Source organism: Propithecus coquereli, unplaced genomic scaffold, assembly GCF_000956105.1.
Source record: "Propithecus coquereli isolate 6110/MARCELLA unplaced genomic scaffold, Pcoq_1.0 Scaffold1152, whole genome shotgun sequence".
In the NCBI taxonomy this organism is placed as follows: Eukaryota; Metazoa; Chordata; class Mammalia; order Primates; family Indriidae; genus Propithecus; species Propithecus coquereli.
In genome coordinates this window covers 263,881-288,527 of record NW_012135548.1, presented here as the reverse complement: position 1 = coordinate 288,527, position 24,647 = coordinate 263,881, and the positions used below count along the sequence as shown (strand labels likewise).

The window sequence follows — 24,647 nt, the reverse complement described above, 5'->3', positions numbered from 1 at the left end:
CCCCTGCACAACAGCACCACACCAGGGCTGGATTTCAGCTGCCACTCACCTCTGGTGCAGCGCTCGCCCGCCACAGCTGGAGAGAGCAACCCTGTATGTGCCCGTCCTAAATCAGTCACTGAGGCCGGGTAGTCATGCTCTGGCTGGCCCATGGAGGAGGCGGAGGCTTGTCTGGAGCAAGGGGAAGGCAGCAGGTGCCTGCCAGCAACGCAGTCTGCTGCACTGGGGCTTCAGGGTGGGATTGCAGAGCGTGGTTTCAGGGATGGAGAGTCCTCTGGGATTCGGTGGGAGGCGGGAAACTTTCAGAATTGCTCTGATCACCGTGGCCCTCATAACTTTTTTCTTCATTTTAACATGAATGGCACAGGGAATCCTGGAGGCCCACGTGATCCTCAGACGGGCAGCATGAATGACTGGCACAGGATCTTTGCCCAAAACGTGCTTGTCCCTCCCCACCCACAGAGAGCACGCCAGCTGTTGAAGGAATCCTCAGCATTTCAGTGTGTCCTGAAGTGGCTTGACGGGCCAATAATTAAGCAGGTAATGCAATTTGCTGTCTATTAGCAAAAGCACATCGTTACTGCTTTCACCTGAGATGAGGTTTCCAGTTAATATGGGTCCCCAGCTTACTACTGTTGAACTTATGACTGTGTGGTTGTACCCATCCAACCATTCTGGTTTTTACTTTCTGTACAGTATTTAATAAATTACATGGGCTATTTAACACTTTATTATAAAATAGGCTTTGTCCTAGGTGGTTTTGCCCACTGTAGGCTAATGTGAGTGTTCGAGTGCATTTAAGGTAGGCTAGGCTAAGCAACGATGTTCAGTAGGTTAGGTGTATGAAGTGCATTTTTCACTTAGAGTATTTTCAACCTATGATGAGGTTGTCGGAACAGAACCCCATCGTGAGTCGAGCGTCTGTATTGATTTTCACTTATTTACTTGCGTCCTATCACCGTACCCATTACCTTGGGCCTTGGCAGTATTCAGAGGCAAAGTGGCCCATCAGCAAAGAGAATATGTGGTTCAGGGACTTGGTCAGCACTTTTGATACTGGGTAAGGGTTTCTTTCTGCCTACAGTGGAGCAATTTAAAAATCCAAGTGGCCTCCTTTCTCTCGGTGCAGATGTCAACACGGCGAAAAAGACAAATAACAACTGGGTATTTGCCCTTGTGGAACCCCTGACAGGATCTCTCTGAACCTCAGGGGCTTGGGGACCGCACTTAAAGAACTGGTGTTTTGAAACCAGGTGAGCCACGTGGCCTTGTGCCTGGCTCCACGTGGCCTGCTTTCAGCCTGGCAGTGAGGACTGCAGGCGTGAACTCTGGGCATCCTGGTGGCTCTGTGTGTGGCTGCATGTGCCACTGCCTTTGCACACTCAGGCCACTGCCCTCATGGCCCCACATCCATCTGTCCCCTTCAGCTGGCAGGAAGTGCTGGATGAGCTTGTGGTTCCGTGCTGCTGCCTGCAGAGTGCCCGTGTGATTGAATTGTCCCCATAAGGCCCGGTGGCCTGTGGGGATGCACAAGAAGGATCTGGTCCTGCCAGTGTAAACATGTAGCTTCTTATAGGATCTGGCTTGGCAAGACGGTTTTCCTCTGCAGCTGGTGGAATGATACTTGCATGCATTCAAAGTTGTTGGAGTGCTTGGTCTAGGAATAATGCACTACGATTAAATCACTTGTGTCCTGCATCGTCCAATTCCAAACCCTCTGACTGAGCACCAGCTACATCTTTGCCACCGTCTTGAGGTCTGGGTGGCAACTACTTTTACAACTTCCTAACTTACATTAATTCACTTGGTCCTCACAAGAGCCCTATGCCCTAGGTGTCATCTTATCCGTGTTGCACCTGAGAGGAGCAAAGTCAGCTGCCCAGGCGACGCAGCTCTAGGTGGCCACTACCTAGCCTGGCCCAGCTGCCACTGCCTTCTAGGAGCTCCTAAGGTAGTTGATGGCTTGGGACTTTCCTCTTTCCTAATTTTACATAGGAAATTTTATTTATTACCCCATTTCATTTATTTATTTAATTTTTGAAAAGATAATCACATAGTTCAAAGTTGACAAGAATACACAGAGAAAGTGTATCCAAGTGTCTCCAAGGCACCCAGTGTTACCTGTTTTTATATAACTTTCCAGAAATTCTAAGCAAATACAATATATAAATATACCTGAATATATTTTTCCTTTTTAAACATAAATGGTACTTAACTATACTCTGTTTTGTATTTCGCTTTGTTAAAAAATACGTAACAATATGTCTTATAGATTGTTCATGTTATTACATGAGAATTTTCTTATTCTTTCTTAAGACTACATAGTCTTTCTTTATATGGATGAACCATCATTTATTTAGTTAGGCCCTTATTGATGGACAATTAGACTTTTTCCAGTCATTTGCTACTGCAGACACTGCTACAATGAATAACCTAATTTATATCTTTTTTTCATGTACATATATGTCTGTAGAATAATTCCTACAAGTGGAATTCCTGATCCAAAGTCATGTTAAAAGTTGTCATTTAAGACCCAGTTATATGTTGTTTAGAAAAAAGTACACTTTAAACATAAAGACATAAACAAGTTGAAAGTAAAAAGATGGAAAGTGATACGCCATGTAAATACGAAGCATGAGAGAACTTTGTGACTATACGAGTGTCAGACAAAGTGCTTTTCAAAGTGAAGAGTTACCAGAGACAAAGGGGCATTGCACAGAGATAATGATCATCAAGAAAACAGGACGATCCCTAGGTGCGTGTGCACCTGTGTTGGGGCTGCCAAGACCACCCCCCAGGTCTGAAGATTCTCTCAGAGGACTCACGTGACTCAGCACATCTTACACTCAAGCTAAGATGTATCACAGCAGAAGGACGCAGAGCAGGATCCGCAAAGGGAGTAGGCACGTGGGGGGACCTCGAAGGGAAGTGGGCACGAGCTCCTCTCCCAGAGGAGTCACACAGGATGCATTTATGCGTCCCCCAGCAATGAATCGTAACAACACATGCGAAATGTCACGTACCAAATGTTGTGTTCCAACATTCCAGACTCCTAGAAGGGAAACAGGTGTTCAGCATAAACCAAGCATGTGAACAGTTTAGGCTCAGGGCGCCACTCTCACCAGTTACGTGGTAGGAACCCTCTCAAGATCTAAGTTTCCAGGCTCCAGCCAAGGGCCAGCACGTACGCTGGCCTGTCAGAGCATAACAGGCCTGTTGTGATGACTCTTGTGTATGGCACCCAATGACAAGGCTTCTAAATATATGGAACAAAATTGGGCAAAAACTAAAGGAAGCTATATTCAGATTCACAGTCATAGTTGGAGAATTTTAACTGTCCTGACTTAATAATTGATAGAACAAATAGACCAACAAACTCATAAGGATTTGAAAGATCTGAACACCATCCTTAGCTACCTTGACATCTCTTCAGCACTACTCCCAACAAAATGGACCACTCAGTCTTCTCAAATACACCTGGAATATTCACCAAGATAGACCATATGCAGGGCTACAGCAATGTCCCAATAAATTTAATAGGATCCAAGTTAAAAAGAGTATGTTTACTGACTACTGTGGTATTAAATTAGAAACAAATAACAATAAGAGACTTAGAAAATAGTAGGAAATTAACACAGTGGTAAATAACCCATGGGTCAAAGAAGAATTAATAGGGAAATTAGAAAATAACTTGAAGTGAGTACTGGAAGAAAATATAAAAATTTGTGGGATGTAGCTAATGCAGTCCTTTGAGGGAAATTTGTATCTTTATATGACTATATTAGAAAGAAGGGTAGAAAATCAGTGACTTCTGCTTCCTCCTTAACAATCTAGATAAAAAGAGCAAATTAACACATGGACTGCCACACCAAAAAAACATAAACTTTTCCTTGGGGCCACAGTGTTTATTACAAAAATAGAATAAAAACTTTAAGTGTAATTTAAAGATAAACATAAATAGAAAACTGAAATTTATTGACTTCTATTTATTTAATCCCCATTTTTAGAATTATCAATTTTAATTGTAGCAAAAAGAACATCAAGAAGTAAGATTTTATATATGCTTCACACAGCCCTGGGGTCAAACCTAGAGTGAGTTAAGTACAACTCTCATGGCAGTTAATGTGTTAAATACAAAGTAAGTAGAAGAAAGGAAGTGGTAAATACAGTCATGTGTCACTTAAGATGGGCTACATTCTGAGAAATGTGTTGTTAGGTGATTTTATCATTGTGCAATCTTCACTCAGCATACCTACACAAACCTAGGTGGTCTGTACAGCTAGGCTATATGGTGTAGCCTATTGTTCCTAGGCTACAACCTGTACAGCATGTTACTGTGCTCAATATTGTAGGCAGTTTTAACACAATGATAAGTACTTGAATATATAAATATAGAAAAGGTACACTAAAAATACGGTATTATAATCTCATGGGACCACCGTCATACATGTGGTCTGTTGTTGACTAAAACATCATGTGGCTCATGACTGTATATGAGCAGAAATCAGTGAAGTGAAGGACAAATAATAGAGAAAATCCTTGAGCTAGAAGTTGGTTTTTTGAAAAGATTAATAATATTGATAAATCCGTAGCAAGACAAAGAGAAAAGAAAAGAGGAAACGTGGATTTCCAATATTAGAAAAATGAAGAAGTATCACTATATATCCTACAGACATTAATAATAGAATGTTGACTTTTATCAAATATTAAAGGCAGAAATGATACTAATTCTAGACAAACTCTTTCAGAAAATAGAGAAGGGATGCTTCCCAACTCTTTGTTTTGAGGCCACCATAACTCTGATACCCAGTCCAGTCAAGGACACTATAAGAAAAGTACAGATTGACATAAAAATCCTTAAAATAGTAGGACATAAAATCCAGCAATATGTACAAAGAGTAGTATATGAAGGTCAAGTGGGGTTTATTGCAGGAACGCAGAGTTGGTTTTACGTACAAAAATCAATCAAAATAAAGCATTTACAAGAAGATAGGCCAGGCATGGTGGCTCAGGCCTGTAATCCTAGCACTCTGGGAGGCTGAGGCAGAAGGATCACTTGAGGTCAAGAGTTCGAGAGCAGCCTGGGCAGGAGTGAGACTCCGTCTCTACTGAAAATAGAAAAGTAAGCCGGGCGTGGTGGTGTGCCCTGTAGCCTCAGCTGCTTGGGAGGCTGAGGCAGGAGGGTCGCTTGAGCCCAGGAGTTGGAGCCTGCACTGCGCTATGGTGAAGCCACTGCACTCCAGCCCAGGGGACAGAGGGAGACTCTGTCTCAGGAGAAAAAAAAAAAAAGCAATCCCCTGGACCCTTGACGTTCCCCTTCAGTGACCACCCCCTTTCCCTCCATCTCTTTACGCAAAACTTCTTGGGAGAAGAATAAAAGGAAAGAAAAGAAAAGAAGATGAAGTTGGAAATAGTTGATTAAAAATAAAGTTTGATTTGGATAGTCTTATGAGTCTGTACAGTTTTAGTTTTTCTTCAGCACTGATAGCCTTAGATGATAGCAAACCTCCCTGTGAAAGGCGTTGGGCTTAGACTAATCACATGCTTATTTTGAACTCAGGGTACTTTAGTAATTATTTTAGTATGTCTCTCTTACTATTCTATTTAGTTTTTTTGTTTGGTTTAATTTTATCATGAACATTGATTGTATTTCTTTATTTTGAGATGCTGTTTTAATTCAATTTGATATTTTTTGCGTATTTGTTACAGGGACACAAGGACGGCTCTGCCCTGTTTTCACAGAGCTCTCAGCTGAAACTTACTTGAATAGAATGGGTTAGCAAGTAGCGCAGAGGGGGGCAGTGGTTAGGGTCAGGCCTTCTGGGAAGAAGTCTCAGCCAGCAATAGAGATTTGGGAGCTGGGGGGGGTCTTGGCTATGGTTAACTTCTGAGAGGATGTCAGGGAGGAGGAGGAGGAGGAAGAGGAAGAGGCTGATAGTGGAGCCTGGGCAGTCCCAGCAGTGAGGATGTGCAAGTCCTGAGGACCTGCATGTGCAAGGCCTCGCCTAGGCCTGAAGGATAGAGCAGGGAACAGAACATTCTAGGCTCGTGTCCTCACAGAGCTCTCGTTCTAGTTGGGGGCGGCAGTCAACATGTAAGAGCTGGATGATAGCTCTGGGGAAGTGTGAAGTGGGTCGGGGGTGGGTCTGGATGGCAGTGGGCGGGAAGGCCCCCTTCATCAGGGGCACTGGAGCTGGGGACTGAGCCAGGACGTGCGAGGACCCCTGGGGAGGTGGCAGGCCGGCGGCGTGGAGGGGCAGGACGAGGGGAGGGGCTGTGTGTAGACGGAGGTCTCTCATGTGGAGCGAGTGATGACCACAGTGAACTGGGGCTCGACCCCCAGACCTGCCCTGCTGCACCCTCCCTGTCCCCATGGATAACACCGCCTCTGTCCCTGTAGCTTCACTGGAGACGTGGGACTCAGAACTAGCCTGGAAGGGCCAGGCAAACGCGACAGCTTATCCCCCATCCTTTCCCTCTCCTCAGATTGTCGCAGCCCTTCCTTCAAAGCAGAGCCCAGGTGTGCCTGCTGCTTGTCACCCTGCAATGCCCCATCCTCTCTTGCCTGGATGGTGGCAGTGGCCCCTGCTTCCATTCCTGCCCCTGCAGTCTTGTCTCCACGTGGCAGCTGTGGGCATTTTCTTAGAATCCTGAATCAGCTGGTGTGGTTTCTGCTTACTTACAGTCTCTCCCTGGCCTCCCATTGAACTGGGAGTGAGAGCCCAGCTTGTCCCCGTGCCGGGGGACCTGCAGGAGCGGCTGCTGTGCCTCTCATCCCTCCCATCTTCCTGCACTCGGCCTGCTGCAGTCGGGTGGGCTTTCTGCTTGTACGGAATGTTGCTGGGATTGGTTTCTGTTCAGGCGTGGTGAGGCCAGCAGCTCAGGAGACAACTGCCATTGAAAAGAGGGTGTGTTACTCAGGGTTCCCGGGAGGAAGGGGCAGGCCACACCACGCAGGGCCCCACGGGGAAGCACTGGGCTTGTGTAGGAGGCAAAGGGAGCGAGAGGAAGCCTGGCAGGGCCTTCGTTGTGGTTTTGCAGGAGGGAGTGGGCAAGGCAGGGGAGCAGGTGGGCGGGCTTGGGATTGACTAGTGCGAGTAATTTCAGTGGCCCCTGGGCTGAAGAGACTGCCCCTAGGTGCCTGGTTCTTGACCCTGGGATGACTGCGGCCGAGGATGCTGCTTCCTGGAACGGAAGAGCCGGATAGCAGGGGCAGGTGGGGCTGCGCGCTCTGGATTGGTTGGTTTACATGCCAAAGAGGGTCCAGCACGTATGCCATGAGCCATCCCTGTGAATTAGCTAACGCTGGGGGATGGTCTGTCCTGGCCCACCGGTCTCTCCCTTCCCTGTTTTTCTCATGCAAGCCCTGTAAGGGCAGAGATTTCATCTCTTTTGTTCCCTGGTGTATCCCTAGTGCCTGGCACGGAGTCGATACCCAGGACAGATGTTTAATTAGTGTTTGCTAAGTGAGTGAGTGAAGGAGAGGCAGAGCACTCTTTGTCCCAGGTAAGAACTGTGGCATTGCTAGTCGTAACCGGTAACAAGAACCGAAGGCTGAAACAGAAACTTACTGTGAGTAGTAAAGCTATGGGGAAAGACTCTGTATTGTCTCTGGTTGCTTTGTTCTGTATTTGTTGCCATGATTTCTCAGTCCTCAAAGATCTGCTTTTTCTTTGCTAACACTACCCCAAAATAATTCTGGCAATTTGAGGATTTAGAGTTTCTGGTTCTATTGGGAAGGACTCATTTGGTTGCAAATGACGAAAAACACATCCAGGATGGCTTAAGCTGGCGGTGACTTGTTAACTCACGTAACGGACAAATCCACAGTTAGCATGAGCTATAGGTGTGGTTTGATCCAGAGTCTCACGTGATGTCACCACCTGGACTTGTCCTTTCTTAACCTCTTGGCTCCACTTGGTGACAGAGTGGCAGCTCCAGGCCTTGCATCCTGGCAGGCACATCTGTATCCACAGCGCTGGCCTCCTGTGTCTTGTAGGCTGTGGGTGAGTCTTAAGCCTGTGTCTGTTCTAGGGGACTTCAGTGCTCTAATTGGCCAGGGAGGGCCAAGTGCTTGGTTTGTCACCCCACCAAGACCAGTGGCTGTGGGTGGGAAAGAGGTAGCTCCCCGCGAGGAAATTGGGCTGCTGATGCCTGAACAAGTCGGGCGGGTGCTTGGTGGCCCCGTGCCTACCAAGCGGTCCATCAGCAGCCGTGGCATGGCTCGTGACACAGAACTCTTTAGGGCTGACTCCCTGACTCTCACGCCCTGCTGTCGCCTAGGGTGTGCTGGCAGTGCTGTCGGAGGTTGAATGCCATCTGCGGGTGTCTTTCTTTGATGTCACCTACCGACACTTCTTCGGGAGGACGTGGAAAACCACAGTGAAGCCGACTGAGCAGCTCTCGAGGCTGGCGTCCAGGATTGTGTTCAATGAGGTAGGCCCCGGTGATGGCGGCAGGGGCTGCTCCGTGGTGGAGCAGGTGTGTGGGGTCCTGGGTGTGCAGCCCAGAGAACGGGGCCTTGTCCAGAGAGGACCAGAGCGTCTCCGACCCACAAGAACGTCAAGCGTGTCTTAGTGGCAGGTGCTTTGTTTCCAAAGTCTTATGTGGAAGCCAAATGTCCTAAAGAGATGGGCGTGTGCCGCTCTGTTGAAGAAGGGACATGGGCGTCTCATCACCTTCAAGGGACCTTGGGGTTCTTGGGACAAAGTTAGGAAATTATTGATCTCATTTGCCGCTGCTGCCACCTCCTCCTCCACTTCCCTCTTTCCTTTTAGTTTTCTTTCTCTTTCCTTTTTACTCTTTTCTTGTCTTTTCTCCTTCTCTTCTCTTCTTTTCTCTTTCCTTCCCCTCTGCCCTCCTTTCCCTCCTCCCTTCCCTTCTCCCTTCCTTCTCTTCCTTTCTTTCTGATGGGGAAATTGAGATTTAGTAAAGTGACTTGCCCAAGCAGACGGTGGCAGACCCTGGACTCGCATCTCTTTCCTCTGTCTCCAGACCGAGCCGGTGGACCGGCGCTGGTTGAGTGATGTGTTTTCGCGCAGGGAGCGCTGCAGCTGGCTGCGCTGCAGACAAGCGTGCAGCTGTACCCATTCCACAAGCGTGTGTTCGGCGCCTGCTCTCCGCTGGCCACTGCTGGCCACCAGGGTGTTGACGGTGCTCCAGAACTTGCAGTCTGTTAGGACGGCATACTGAGCAGGCAATAAAGTAATTCTTGTTGTGGTAAGTTCTTAGAAGGAGATCAATGGGAGAATGCTGAGGCCTGCTGTAGGTAGGCAACGAAGAAGGCTTCTCTGCAAAGCTGCCGTTTGAGCTGAGACCTGTAGGATGAGAAGAACCTGGCCCTGTGACAGGCAGGAATGAGGGTGCTCCATGCAGAGAAGGGAGAGCCGGCAGGTGTCAGGGATGGGAGGAGAGCCCAGGGCTGGCGCGGCAGCAGGTGGGATTGGCAAGGTGGCTGGGCACTGCCTCCTTGGCTGGGTCCTGCAGGGCCGCTGTAGGGATGTTGGGATTGTACTCTAAGAGCCAGGGATGTCACGGGCATTCCCATGCCTAGCTGAACCTGAGTGGGGAGGGTCCAAAAGGGACCACATCTGGACACAGTGGGTCTGCAGATGATAGGCAGAGGTGATTGGGAGGAAGGATCCAGGCTGTTTTGATTTTATCTTCTTGAGTATACACAGCGAGGCCCAAGAAGCCTAGTGGTGTGGCGGTTTGTACGATGAATAATGGTGGCGGCGACAGCGGCCATCCTTTGAGAGTTACTCTGGGTAAGCATGCCGAGGTGCACCTTTTCTGCTGGGGACTGCTCTGGTCACAGTCGGCGCCACCGCCTCAGGCTGGCTGTGGACATGCTGCTTCTCTGGATTTGGCCGTCACCACCGTCGGGAGTGTGTGTGTCTTGGCGTGGATCGATCCTGACTGTTGCCCTTACTTCACATGGGCAGGAGAGGGAGGTCATGCCCCCAGAGGTCAGGAAGATTAAATAAAGCCTCGGTAAAATGCATGTCATGGGAACTAAAAATGTGTCTGACATTAAGGTTGTCAAACAGCTTATGCAAATACCTCTAAAGGTCTCTCTGGCCAGCCGTGTCAGAGAGAAAAGATTGCATGTTGTAAATCGTGTGTGTGACTGGGTGAGCCCTTACTGTTGCTCCAGCACAGCTATGAAATCACCTTGTGCCTCTGACATGGGAATAAGTGACTCTCGTGGCCAGCGATGTCGCTGATAACCCGGCCAGGGGCTCCACCTCCTGGCCTTTGGCACGGCCTTCTAGGGTTGGAGCTCTTTTGGTTTTATCTTTGTCATGCGTACAGTGTGTGGCCCAAGGAAACCTGGTACTGTGACAGCTTGGGCAGGTGGTGGCGGTGATGGCGTCCTTTACCGGGGAGGGACTTACTGTGGGCCAGGCATTGGCTCAGAAGCACATTGTCATTTCGTGCTTGTCATCCTCCCGTGGAGGTCATTGTTCTTATGTCCTCATTTTCAAGAGGAGGAACCTGAGGTACGTGGAGATGAAGTGACTCCACCAGGCCACCAGGCGGGCGAGGGGGCCTGAGCAGCTGCTCCCGACTACGCGGCCTTCTTTGCTCCACGACCTCCTGTTTCAGAGCAGCTCGCGTTTTTCTTTTGGGAGTGTCTCATGGAACGCTGAGGGGCGGGATTATGCTCTGAAACCAGCACAGGGATGCTTCGCAGGCACTGAGGTTCCACAGTGAGTCCCCCCCTTATTTAAGCTTTCCTTTTGGAGAGGGGTCTGTCCCCGCGAGCATCTGTGCTGTGCTCACCATCGGTAATGACTACCCCAGCAGGTCACGGCCTCTAGGTCAGAAGCAGAGAGCCTTCTATCCTGATTCTCTGGGCTACAGAATAACGGTCCCTTGGAGCACCAGTTGCCATCGCAAGACACAGTCTTCAGAATTGGCGCTTCTCTATTGCCTAGGGTCTAAATCGCCGCCACCGAGAGGGGCGAGGTGTAGAGGTTGAGCAGTGTTTCACGTTTCACCACAGCCTGGTAGCTGTGGATCATGGAGCCCTTTCAGTTCATGATTCAGATCTCAGGAGAACTAAGATTTGGCCGCTCGTTCTGAGTCTGGGAAACCTGTGCTGGTGGCTCCAACAACAAGCGTCAGTCAGAGCCACTCAGCTCAGCCCTGGCCGACTGTCTGGACATGTGTTCCACTGAGGCCAGGGGTAGGGCTGGGGGACAAGTGGAACACAGTCCTCAAAGCTTCAGAGAAATGAGCACCCGTCAGCCTTGCAGTTAGCGAAGTTGTGAGAGTGCTGCTAAAGCCACAGGTCGCTCGGGGAGCCTGCTTTCCCGGCTGCTATGCCCAGCGCCGGCAGCAGAGGCCAGCGGTGCCCCAGGAATGCGTCCCGCCCCTCCCAGCCAGTTAGCAGCCTCTTCCGTACCGAGAGTTTCCTCTCAGCTCTGGACATCCCAAATACAGAAAAACAGGTTTCGTTCAAGTTTAGTTAAAGAGGACTCCCCTGTGCTGTGTGCGCGTGTGCATGCCACGGACACACGCTCACGTCACACGTGTGGGTGAGGTGCAGAGCGCCCCCGTGCATGGGCATGCACAAGCACGAGGGTGTGGGGTGTGATCGCACCACGCTCACTGGCTGCTCTCCCTGCACACCTGGGGGAATAGAGACACACGAGATACCAATTGCTCTTTCTAGAGGTGATTCTTAGACTCGGAAAAGATCTTTTTTTGGTTTTACTAATTGCCTGTGTTTTTCTGGTTTTACCTATCAGCCGTGGCATGTTGTGGGGGGTTCTGATTTGGGGTGGACGAGCCACCAGGAGCAGGGGACCGTATCTGGGGCCACCGTGGCTGTACAGCCCTCACGTGGACTAACGAGTCGACCTCACGTGCTCTGGGTTTTGTTGTGTGTCGGTGTAGCGTGTAGCCCTGAGAGAGGATGCTGTTTCATGACTTAGTGAACAACAGTGCCCTGAAAAAGGACTTCGAATGTAGAAGTCTTGTCTTGAGTCCGAGCTGGGTGTTTTTCTCTGTCAGTGAAGAACTCTTTGTCCTGGGCCCATATTCCCCTCGAGGGCTTGGCCCGGTGGGCCCAGGAGAGCAGCCCTCAGGCCGCCGTCAGCTCTGCGCTGGGGATTCTGTGCTCTCTGAGGTGGGGAGGAATTGCCTTTCCCTTCCTCTGAGACAGTTAATAATTCATTCAACCTTTAAAAAAGTGTCTTTTAAAAACCGTAATCCAGTGGCCAAAGTGCGTGCAGTTCCTTCATTTTCTTTTGAGATGGACACAATTCTCCCTCGGAGTCTTCCTTAGCTGACCACGGTGCGGCCTTTGGTGGCGGCTCGTTGTCCTGCTGTATTTCAGGAGAGCTGCTGGGCAGGAGTCCCGGTGCTTGCTGACGGGCAACCTGAGCCCAGAGCAAGGGCGTCTTTCCTCCCAGGGTGCACCAGCCCCAAATGTTGCTACGATAATAGGGTCAGTCGCCTGCCCTCACCGAGTGACACGGGTAATTGGGTTGCTTTCCCTCCCTGTAACCAAAGCAACGAGAAGCGACTTTGGAACGGCTCTTATTTGTCAGAGTAATGAGAGCGTGCAATTTCCCCTTTAGAAGTGGCTGCTGTCAAGGAGTATCAGTGTAATCCAAATGGAACTTCTGGAAGCCCTTCCGACGACTTGATGAATCCGCCGGCTTCCGGAATGCGCAGTTAACCCTCGCCGCAGAGCCTCGCCGCCTCGCCCGTGCTCTCCGTGCCGCTCGGCAGAGGGAGGGCACGTCCTGAACGTAAATCTTGACGGCAGAAGCAGGAGGCAAGCTTCGTTTCTGAGCCACGGAGGGGTCTCCTCGGCTCCGGGCCGGCTCTGTGTGTCCGTCTGCAGCTGCGAAGGCCGCTTTCCTCCCTGGCTCCACAGAAACCCCTGGGGTGTCGGAATCTGAAGTGGGGAGGATGGAAGAAAATGGTTTCTAGGAGGAGAAATTATTCTGCTCTGAGATGTTTCCAGTATTGGGGTTTAATTTTATGGTTCTTGAACTGCTAGTCATTTGGGGACAGTAGAAAGCTGTAAGTTTGTCAGTTTTGTTGTTTTCATGACAGCAGTGTGGGCTATTTTCTTGTGTGCCGTAATTGGGTTTGCTCACCTTTCCAAGTAAGCTGAGGAATTGCTGTAGGCTGGAGGCCTGGCTTTGGCCATGTGCCTTGGATTCGCTGTAGGGTGGACACGGCTCTGGTCCTACTCCGCCACTTGCTCCCTGTGGGGCTCCAGGCAAGTTACTTAAACTTTTTGACCCTGAATTCATTTGTCTGCACTTGAGGGATAATAATACCTCTCTCATAGGGGTTGCTGGAGTATTAAGTAATATGTTCTTCACAAACAGGCGCCCAGCAGGCAGTAGGTGTTCATTCAGCAGATGCTGTGAGCACCTACTGTGTGCCAGGCTCTGCTGAGGAGACTGGTGTACAAAGACGGGCAAGATGGTGTCCGCTTCTTCCAGCTAAGGCTAAAGTCTGCACCATTACTCCAGATCAGGGCTTCCCAACCTTGGCACCTGACATTTTGGGCCAGATAATTCTCTGTGATGAGGGCTGGTCCTGTCCCCATCATGGTGACACTTTGCTATGGATAATGGTGGGCTTCTCGCCACCGCTGTCTTTGTTGGGTAGTGTCTAGGAAACTGTCTGAATCCACACTCTGAAGCCAAGCCGGTATTAATAGTTAAAAACTGCATGAAATATTTGTGAATTATGTGCCTTCCTGAAGATATTGTATTAAACATTTATTTTAAAAAACTTCTTCAGGAGGTTTAGTTTCTGCTTGGCTCTTCCCTGGCCTTGTCACCCAGTGTTGTGCGAGGAGTCCTGTGGCATGTAGGTGCCAGGCCGAGTGGCCGCGCTGTTGGGAGAGCCTGGCTGCAGCCTGCTCCTACAGACGTGTCATCAGAGGCCCAATTGTGTTCTGTCACTGTGGGTGAAAAATGGAAACTTGGCCCCGAGGCAAAATGGTGTCCATGTTTTTGAAGATGAAGGCGTTTAGACAGGAGCATTTAAATGATTTATTAATCTGTTTACCCTGTCAGGGAGGAAGCTTGTCCAGTGCAGATGAGTGAGATGTTGCGTAGAGGTGACAGAGGGCGCCTCTCCTCTCTTCCCCGGCAGGCGATTTGATGGGCTTAACTTAACCTTTTAATCATGCAGTTTCAGTTGATGCAGAAAATGTTCTTCTCGAAATGTGTGGCCTTGGCATTAATTAAATTTCCCTAGACCGAGGGGCTTGTTTACGGGTGTTATACGTTGAGTGCTGTCTGGAATCGGAATTCCGGCTGAGCCCATTTTCAGGCCAGTACGGTGGGGAGCGGGCGGCCAGGTGCAGGTGATGAGGCCGAGCATGATTTGTGAGGAGAGCCAGGGGGTTACAGCTCTGTGGTTCTATTTGTGTTTTCATCCCCGGGAGGCTTTTTCCTTCCACAGGGTCTCAAAACTGCTGGTCGCTGAGCAGCGTTTGCATTTTTGTACCTGCCTAATCTATCCTTTGTAAAGCCTTCAAGCCTTGAACTTCTCGAAGGCAGGATTGTGTTTTCCAAGCTCCTTATGGGTTCTTTAGCATGGCGCCGTTCCCACACTGGGGCGTCAGTGGATGCTGTTTGGAAAAGAGCATGCATGGTTGTCAGTCCGTCATAATACTGACGCAACCATCTGAACTTCTAAAATATGCTGTGCTTCCAGTGGCTGCCTCCTCTGATTGAAGAAGGATTCTTTGGAGTCTAAGGTTGGACCAGCTGAGACAAACAGCTGTGGGGCTCTGTTGTTATTGTCACTGGTGGTGTTTTGGTGTCAAAATGATTGTTTTCGGCAGTACATAAAAGGAAGCAGCATACCAAAAATTTATACTTGGGACATGCCCAAAGCTACTGGTTCCACTACCTTCAGGTAGAGTAATCTCAAGGTGACTTTTTAGCCGGGGGATTATTGTTGCTTCATTTTAGAGTTTAAAATGTTTGTTTTATTGCCAAAAGAAAAAGTGGGTAGTGTTCATAAAACTGATATGCACAGGTATAAATATAAAAGGTGAGATAATGACCAACTTGACTTTACACTGGGGCTTTTTAAAAACAGTTCTGGAGTGTTGGAAACAGAAACATAATTCTCTCTTAGTCCAACCACCTGTCAGCTGTAAGTGGTCATTATTTCATCATTTTGCAATAAAAGATAATAGAATAACGATTTATATCTCATGGCTCATGTTTTAATGTGTCTCTCTGTTATCCTGGGCTGACAGCCTGTGATTACAGTAAACGTTTTCTCAGTGACACCATGGTAATGACTCGTTAATAGGAGGATTATTCCAAGTTTAAATCACGTTTTGGAAGACCAACCTCAGCCCCGTCTTACCCTTCTTTGCTTGGGCCGTGGCGGGGGTCCCTGTGCTCGGCTGGTGACTCCATCCCCATGCTTTGCCCCCCAGCTTGGATGTTGGGCCGTTGGGACACTCTGAGCCTAGTGCCACAGCTCAGCCCCTTTTGAGTGCTTGTGGGCGCATATTCCCTGTTGGTTAGCAGACCCTGTCAGCGGCTCCTTTCCCTTCTTCTGTGTCTCCTACACTTAGTAGTTTTAAATAAAAACAAGTGCATTGAATTTAGTGAACTAGAAGCTCAGTAGTAGAGTGAAGGTGCTTTCCGGTGAGCATGCACGTTACCTGTGGAGGGGGGTTTCACTCCCCCTGGGCACTGGCAGGAAGGCAGGGTCAGAGGTCCACCATTTGCATGTTGGGGATTGGAAATGATGCAAATGGAAAACCTTTTAAGATCAATGTGAATATCATCTTTTGGCTTAGATCCCAAGAAATCTGTTAATAAAATGATCTCAAGGTGATTTTTGGCATAAAAAGCTATTAGTTGGGCTCTTAACTGGAGTAATTACTTAGCATCCAAAGAAATCTAAGGATCTGTCTTAGTTTATTTACTTTTATTTATTTTTTATTTTTTTGAGACAGAGTCTTGCTTTGTTGCCCGGGCTAGAGTGAGTGCTGTGGCGTCAGCCTAGCTCACAGCAACCTCAAACTCCTGGGCTCAAGTGATCCTCCTGCCTCAGCCTCCCGAGTAGCTGGGACTACAGGCACGAGCCACCATGCCTGGCTAATTTTTTGTTTCTATTTTTAGTTGACTGGTTAATTTTTTTTTCCATTTTTAGTAGAGATGGGGGTCTCGCTCTTGCTCAGGCTGGTCTCGGACTCCTGACCCCGAGTGATCCTCCTGCCTCGGCCTCCCAGAGTGCTAGGGTTACAGGTGTGAGCCACTGCGCCTGGCCCCTTCTTAGTTTAAGTCCAGCGAGGTCAGACGGGACTTGGTATAGGTACACATAAAGCAGGGTTGGGGGCAGCACTGGCAAGTTGTGACTGAAGTTGTCTGTGTTGAGTGTCAGGTGACGTGTGGAGCATGGCTTGTGTGTGTTGTGGTGGACGTGTCATGTCGTGGGCTGATGTAACCATGTTCCTGCCTGATGTCACCCACCCCTGGAGGTGGGATGCATGGCCGCTCCAGCCCCTTTCTGCTCCAGAGGACCTGTGGTCTGTTGGTGTTTTTTTTTTTTTTTTGTGGTGGAATTTCCAGGGGATAAAAGTTCCTGGGACAGAAGCAAATTGTCTGATGTCCTAGATCTTGGGTGCTCTGGAATGAGAAGCTCCGACACCAACTTTCAGCTCTGAGGGAGTTATTTTCGTGTGCTCGTTCCCCTTGCACCTGGAAGGGACGTGGTGTTCCGCACGCGGGCACGTGGCGGAGAGCACGCATGCTCGTGGCGTGTGTGTGAAGATGGCCTGTGGGGAGGGAGAGGGCTCCATGTCTTGGGTGTCCTTTCTGCAGGCCGGAACATTCCGCCCACCATCCGGCTTCTGTCGTAGCTATCCTCTCATTTCTGTTTTGCAGCCCTTGTATTTTCACACGTCCTTAAACCACCCTCATATCGTGGCTGTGGTAGAAGTGGTTGCTGAAGGCAAGAAACGCGACGGGACCCTCCAGACGTTGTCATGTGGTTTTGGAATTCTTCGGATCTTCAACAGCAATTCGGGATCTCCTTCCTCTGCGTCCCAGGACAGACGGTATCCACCTTGTTTTCTGTATCTGGAGTTTCCTGGCATCTTTCTGTGGTGATGTAGCCGCTCAGCTCTTGGCAGCAACAGAAGGCCTTAAGTTGTTGTGTCTTCATAACAGCACGCTGTGGGGTATTTTTCGCTTGGGGGGTTTTGCCACTTCCAAGTGAGCTGAGGAATTGCTCTAGGCTGGAGGCCTGGCTTTGGCCATGAGCCTGGGATTTGGTGTAGGGTGGACACGGCTCTGGTCCTGCTCTTACTCCCTGTGGGGCTCCAGGCAGGTTACTTAAACTCTTTGACCCTGAATTCATTCGTCTGCACTTGAGGGATAATAATAATACCTGTCTCATAGGGGTTGCTTGAGTATTAAGTAATATGTTTTTCACAAATATTAATAGATGCCCAGTAGGCAGTAGGTATGCATTCAGCAGATGCTGTGAGCACCTACTGTGTGCCAGGCGAGATGGTGTATAATCCTTCCAGCCACAGTTAAAGTTCGCATCATTACTGCAGATCAGGGTTTCTCAACCTTGGCACCTGACATTTTGGGCTGGCCAGCTCTTGCTGTGCGGGGGCTGTCCTAGGTGTTGTAGGATATTAGGCAGCATCCCTGGCCTCTACCCAGTAGATGGCAGAAGCACCCACTGCTGGGTTGTGACAACCAAAACCATCTCTAGACATTGCCCAAATCATCCCTGATTGAGAACCACGGCTCTAGATACACAACCATGCAAATTCTTCAAACATTGTCTTTCTTGGGACATTTTAGAGTTTTATAAATTTCCCTTGGCATTGGTTTCGAGCTCCTCAGTTCTTGGGTTCCCTTGGGACGGGGCTGTACGCATGTCGGACATGCTTGGGCGAGGGCGCCGAGTGCCGGGAGGCCGATGCTCTCCTAAGCTGCCTGTTTTCTCCGGAGGACGTGATGGAGGGTGTTTAGAAGTCTGTAGCAGGTGTGTGGTGGGTGGGGCTTCCACGTGCTTTCCTTCTGTGCAGAAGGCTGACGTGTGTCCTGGGTCCTGTCTTCCAGGTTGCGGCTGTACCACGGCACCCCCAGAGCCCTCCTGCACCCGTTTCTCCAGGACCCCGTGGAGCGTAAGAGCCGGCCTCGGCAGCCCTTGCTGACCTCACCACTCCCCTGAGTGTTCCACCTTTAGCTGTGTCCTGTGGTCTTTGCCAGTGTGAAGCACCGTCAGCTTCGCTAATTTATTTAATAGGTTTGGGCAAACCTATCATGGCCTTGGATTTGTGGCGTAATTTAAAGAACTGAAACGTACCAGCCCAAAAGGAGGGCACTGCTCTGTGAGGATGAGTGTGGGAGGGTCTGTGGTAGCCTCCTGGGGGCAGGGAATTGTCCTCCCTACCTCTTGGAGAACAGCTCTGCCCGGCAGATGAAGCAGTAGCTGTCCACCTGGCCACCACTGTCCAGCAAAGCCTCTGGTCCCTTGGTCGTTTCCAGCACAGCGAGGCCTTCCACCTTCCACGAGACCTGCTGGAGAGTAGGGCGGGGAGGGGAGCCGTCCTTCTGTGCCTCTGAGACCAGCTCCTCCCAGGCAGCCAGAGGGTGCACGGTCAGGAGGGATAGAGTGGGGGGCCCACTCTGCTGCTCCCACCTGGAGGGTGCCAGGAGGGGCACCCAGAGGAAGGGTGAGGCGGGGCTGTGGGCTGGAAGGACATCGGAGAGGCCCGGAGCAGAGGCTGTGCTTGCCCCGGGGGCAGCGTGGACCGGGTGTGGTGGTTGGAGGTGGATCCGTCAGGGAGGGTGGCTTTCTGTGTCTTCGAGGTGCGCTGTTACCCAGATCCCTTGAAGGGGACTCTGTGTGTGCTGCGTGGCCTGTGCTAAAGGCCAACTGCCTACTGAGCTCGGCGAAAATCTCATGATAGGGCAGCAATTAGTCAGAAAGTTAATTTTCTTTATAAAGACTGGCATTTAGGTTGTTTTTCAATTGAATTTAATTATTCATTTGCCAGGATTTTCTCTTCTGAAGTCTCCCTACCTCTCAAACGGCGTACATGGCCACCGTGTTTATCCTGCGTCCGCAGTCCTAGGGCGGGTGCGAGTGTTTCCGTGGAAGCTGCGAACTCGCGGGTGGAGGGCGTGGGGAGGAGCCAGCCGCGGGCCGTTCGCTCCTCCTTTCGGGTGGCATTTCCAAAAACTTGCTGGTAATGCGATAGGTTCGCATGAGTCAGAACTCAGAAGGCAGGAAGTATAAAAGTTCAGAGTGAGGTCTTTCCCCCACACCCTCATCTGCCGCCAGGTGGGACTCTCTCTGAGTTCCCGTGGACGCTTCCAGGGTTTTTTTATGGCCACAGAAGCAAGTGCACGTGTCTAGTACTGCCTCTTGTTTTTGCCCTCTTTCTACTCGACGTTTCACACCTTGCTTTTTCCCCGTAACGATTTATCTTAGAGAATGTGTCATGTCAGTACACAGAAAGCTACTCATTGCTTTTGAGGCTGTGCAGTATTTTGTGGAGTTGACGTTCCTTGATTGATTGACTCAGTCTCCTGCAGGGGGATGCTGGGCGGGTCTGTAGGAAGGAAAGGCTGGAAGCCATGTTGCCGTGGACGTCTGCCCTTTTGCAAGTGTGCAAGTGAATCTGCAGGATAAATTTCTGCAGTGGAATGGCTGGGTCTGAGGGTCTGAGCATTGTGTTTTGCTCAATATTTTGCTCAGTATTTCTGTGTGCCCTCCATAGAGGCCGTGCCAATTTTCTTTCTGACCAGCCATGGAGTTTTACCTGGAAAATGCTTTTCAGCAATATTTTAAATGTTAAAGTAAGCAGATTCCATGTTTGGAGTGGTTAGGTGTTAAAAATATAGTTTTCATTAATTTCTTTTTCTAATGAATACAATAGTTCATATTTAGATCACTCTTTATAAAAATCAGAAAATGAAAGAGATGAATTTGTAACTCTCAGTGGCCTTCCACAGTATGGCCACAACCAGCCAGAGCTGGCCTAAGATGGCATGGTTTGCCTCGGAAGGTGTTGAGGTCCCTGTCAGTGGAGGTAATCAAGCCCAAGCAAGACTGATTATTTGGTAGGAATGTGAAGGGGGTGTATCTATGGTCCCTCTCAACTCCAGGCCCTGTGACTGTGGGGTATGCCTCCTCCTGCACCCCCTTTCTGTGGCTGCTGTCCTGCCACTGTGAGTACCTGCTCCCTCCCCCGTGTTGTCACCTGAGCTTCTCCCAGCTGTTTTCTCCAAGAGGCTTCCCTCGAGCCCTGGGCTGAGGGCATTTGCTTCCTCCTTCCCTAGTGCATCACCCAAACCTTACTTGTGGTTTGCCTGTAACTCTCCTGTGCATCGTGGGTGTTGTGTTTGTGTCTTAGCCGTCACCCCAGGAGAACGGCCCCTCCTTGAGGACAGGGCTGTGTCTCTGATGCTGCCGGCCTCCCTCCAATGCTGTCCTGCTCTTTGCTGGGGCCTGATGGATGCGTGTGCTGACACTCGAAGGAAGGCAGGCCTGGGATCCAGAGTGTCTTCCAGCCTCCTCTGGTGGCAGGGACCGGTGATGCCTGGGGAGACTGCACGGCCCGGTGTCTGTCCTGTGCCCTCACCTGGCGGGGGAAGGGATGAGCAGGAGAGATTTTGTTAGATTGGATCAAAAACAAATATCTGTTTCATTGCAGTTTTACCAGAGAGTTATTAAGGATTGATGATTTTTACTTTTAGGCTGAACTAACAGAGCAATTCTCCTCTCTCCCTAGAAAAATACCTTTTCTGTTCATGGTGTTTCTAAGAGTCTCTGTTTCTCGGCTGGTTTGACTGGAAGTGCCTTTGGTTTCAGTGATCACATTGGTGTTTTCTCCCCTAGAAAACAAACACATGACCCTCATTGAGAACTGCAGCCTGCAGTACACCCTGAAGCCACACCCGCCCCTGGAGTCCGCATTCCACCTTCTTCCCGAGAACCTTCTAGTGTCTGGTCTGCAGCAGATCCCTGGCCTCCTTCCAGTTCACGGAGAGACGGGTAAGGGCTTCTTTGATTCTGTTCACTTCGTGAGTCTGTGGTAGTTCACGGTCAAACCTCGAAGGAACTGGGCTCCTCCAGGGTGAGTGTGGGCCAGATGTGGCCAAGTGCCCCTCCTGAGCTAGCAGTATGGCCTGGGGGGGCACCTGTGGGGGCAGGGAGGGTGGCAGTGGCCATCCAGTGTAATCCCTTCCCGAGGAATGTCTCATACCCCTCAGGTCATTTGTCTTCTTTTTTCGGGAAAATGCTGTCATAAAACACATAGCTCGTGACTTCATGACCACAGCCAGGAAAACCACTGTGCTGGATCTTACCCACACTGTACCACAGTATCAATGACTTGATTATTGTTATTATTATTTTTTGAAACAGAGTCTTGCTCTGTCATCCAAGCTAGAGTGCTATGGCGGCAGCCTAGCTCACGGCAACCTCAGACTCCTGGGCTAAAGTTATCCTCCTGCCTCAGCCTCCCACGTAGCTGGGACTACAGGCTGCAGTGTACTCTGGCGCTGCCGGGGGGAGTGCTCTGGCGTTGCCGGTGGGGGGTGTGCTCTGGCAATGCAGGGGATGTGCTCTGCTGTAGGAATCTGCTGGACAGTCCTCATGACCTGGGCCTCGTGTTCCTGGGCACTTCTGGAGGCCTTTGGCTGTCTTGAGGAACCCTGAAGGGGGGACCACACCAGCCTTTCCCTACTTGCCATGTGCTAGAGATTCCGTGGCAGTACTAGAACCTGCCATCTTGGGTAGCCGACTCCTTGCTCAGTTCCAGGAAAAGGAGGATGTGGCGTTGTGTGCGAGGGGCTGAGATCGAGAGCAATGGCTCCTGGAAACATCAGGACGGAAGGAAGGTCTCTGCCCCAGCACAGTGTTTGTTGTCAGTGGTGTCCCCGTGCGTGGTAAGCCTGCTCTAGGTGTCCTTGTCTGTACTGGGGTGCAGGTGTTACTGTCTGGGTAGGTTCATTTCTTGCACGGGTCTGCGGTGAAGTCCCTGTTTTTCCAGCATTCCAGAGAAGAGATGAGAAATGCTGAATTAACCATGGATGGAAGTGAGCCTGGGGTTGTCTGTCCTGGGTCACTGTGGTATAAACGCCCTCCACGGCCCCCTTTAGGGGGTTTCATTGCCTCTGAAATCTGCCTGTGAGCTCCTGAGAGGGAGAGGAGACGGTGCATCATTGTCACCACTGTTGAGTTAAGAATGTGAAAACCCGTGCCTGGCTCTGAGCCCTGGGCTGTGGCCCATCTGCCTGGCCCCCGCGCATTGCCAGAGAGGGCCCTGTAAATGCCACAGTGACACGGGGTCACTGTGTGCAAATTGCACACAGTGCACGTTTCTGTGTCTGTCCTGATACTGAGCGTGGTGCTGCGTGTCTGCTTCCAAGTGTGTTGTGCCAGTCTTCTGTCCTGGGTGTCTCGGGGCCTGAAGTGTATCTGCTACCTTGTGAGTTACCAGTGGGTGTCGGTAGAACTGTGACAGAACAGTTCCGCGGGTCACCAAGGACTGGCTGTTCGTTACTGAGCTGGCGAAAGAGAAGGTAGGCGCCCTAAGAAGACAGGCCCCTGGGTTTAATGCTTAGTGTCTTACAGCCAGCTGGGCAGTCCGGGGGGCCTCTTACGGACAGTGGAGTTTGAGTTAAAGAAGTGTGAGCCCGGGATGTGCGATCCCAGCGCCTCATCCTTCAGGGTCACTCTCGGAGAAGAGGCCTGAGTCCTGTTCTCACGTCCGCCCTTCTTGTGTGGCGGCCCGTCAGTCACTGGGGCGCTGAACGCGCGCAAGCAGTGCCCGTAAACCTGCAAAGGGAATGGCGGTGTTTGCCGCTGCCGTGTGAGGTCCAGCGAGCAGGGGTCTGCAGGGGGCGTGAGCGCGCCCGGGGTCGGGAGAGAGTGCTGGCTCCACGCACAGCCAGTCTGAGGGAAGGGACAGGAAGACTCGGCTTCTCAGCGCCTCCCCCGGGGGCCGTTTCAGACAAGGAACGAGTTTTGCTCCGCCTCTCACTTGCGTGTGGGGTGACTCCAAGCCTGAGTCTGCTTTCCGACAGTTGTCCTTATCTCTGCTGTAAACTCTGCCCGGGAACGTCTGGGCTTTTGTGACTCACTTTTGAAAAGGGCTTCTTTGCTTGGTAGTATTTCGTAGCCCTGAAGGCCAGTACTCGCTTGGGTGGTGGCATTCATTTGTCTCATTTCAGAGGGTTTGATTTTGTTTTGATGCCATCTTGGGAGTGGGATAGTGGGTCATTTGTTAAAAGCCACACTATAGGAAGATTAAATTGTTTTGAATTGTAATTTTCACTGAGGTAATTGTGATTCACACGCAGTCGTAATAAATAATACAGAGAGGCCCCGGGTCCCTTTGCCCAGTTACCCCCCACGGTGTCATAACCGAGATACTGACATCCACACAACCCGTCAGTCTTACTCAGATGTCCCCAGTTTGACTTGTACTTATTTGTGTCAGGAAGTTTGCTCATAAAAATAAGGCCCAAGCCCATTGTCTAGAACTGGAACCCAAGGCCACAGGCAGTGCCAGGACTGAACTGATTGCCCGAGTAAGGCTCTCCCGTGGGGTGCTTGGAGTCCTGGCCCCGTCCTCAGCGCTCTGAGGCCCTGGAGGAAAGGTCGAGGGTCCCGGCTCGGGACACTCCTCTCAGGGGCCGTCTGAAACAGACAGGGTGCTTGCCCAACTCCTGCCCATCGGGAGTAGAGAGTGAGCTGGTAGGTTCTGGGAAGCAGTCAAGGCCGTGAGGAGACCCAGAGGAAGGCTCTCGCGTCCGTGTGTGCAGGTTAGTGTTGTCCAGGTGGTTCGGATGGCCGTCCCACCTCAGGATGACTCCCGGCTGCTGTGCGCTGTTGGGGGACGACGGTGGTGCCTCCTGGGCGCCGCCGTGGGTGTGTCCTGGTGCAGAGGCGGGAGGCCTGGCAGCTGCTGCAGGAAGACTGGCTGGAGGGCTGGTGAGGTGGCGTGCGGTGCACCGTGCCTGGTGGCTGAGTGGCCGGGCGGCCCTCGGTGGGGTGGAGCTGAATTTGGTGCGTGCCTACTTGGCAGCACCAATGGGCTCCCAGCGGCTGATCACAGGTGTCTTCCTGGGTGCTCACGGCTATAAAGAATTGCTTATCCAGTCTCATTGCCCTCTGCTCCCGAGGACTGGCCCCCACCCTCCCTCCCTGCATACATCTTGAGTGTCCCTGATGCCAGGCTCTGGGCCTGGCTGGGCCCTGCCTGCTGTACCGGCTCCCTCCACACCAGCCTGTTTCCGATATCCGTTTCCTGCTGACTTTGTGCTAGCCGACTGTGCGGTGGTCTTGGGAAAGTGGGGTGTTGGGTGGAGAGAGACCAGGAGGATATTCTTGGTCAGGCAAGTTGCTTGGGACGGCTGTTTCTAAGGCATGCCTTGCCCCCGCCACGCCTGCTGATGCTGCAGCGTCCCAGCCACGTGGCCATCCTGCACACCCTCCTCCTGGTGGGAACAACCCTCCTCAAACGCCGCCCTTAACACATCTCCTCTGCCTGCAGACCCTCTGGTGGCGCCAGCCTCTTCATCTTGGCTTTAGATATGCTTGCACCTGTTCACCTGCCCTCCCTCCCTTCCCACCCTCGCTGTCATTCTGGGTTAATC

General features: G+C 50.8%; 1 protein-coding gene across 1 annotated transcript in view; it reads left to right on the top strand.

Moving 5' to 3' along the window:
- Positions 1-390: 390 nt before the first annotated feature.
- Positions 391-24,647, top strand: part of NPHP4 (nephronophthisis 4) — a 116,350-nt gene continuing 92,093 nt past the window's right edge. Inside the window, exons 1-5 of the mRNA XM_012657759.1 lie at positions 391-540; positions 8,284-8,436; positions 16,899-17,071; positions 18,093-18,157; positions 20,881-21,036. Coding sequence (XP_012513213.1) covers positions 406-540; positions 8,284-8,436; positions 16,899-17,071; positions 18,093-18,157; positions 20,881-21,036 — 682 coding nt within the window. The 5' untranslated portion in view covers positions 391-405. The remainder of the gene's footprint in view (positions 541-8,283; positions 8,437-16,898; positions 17,072-18,092; positions 18,158-20,880; positions 21,037-24,647) is intronic.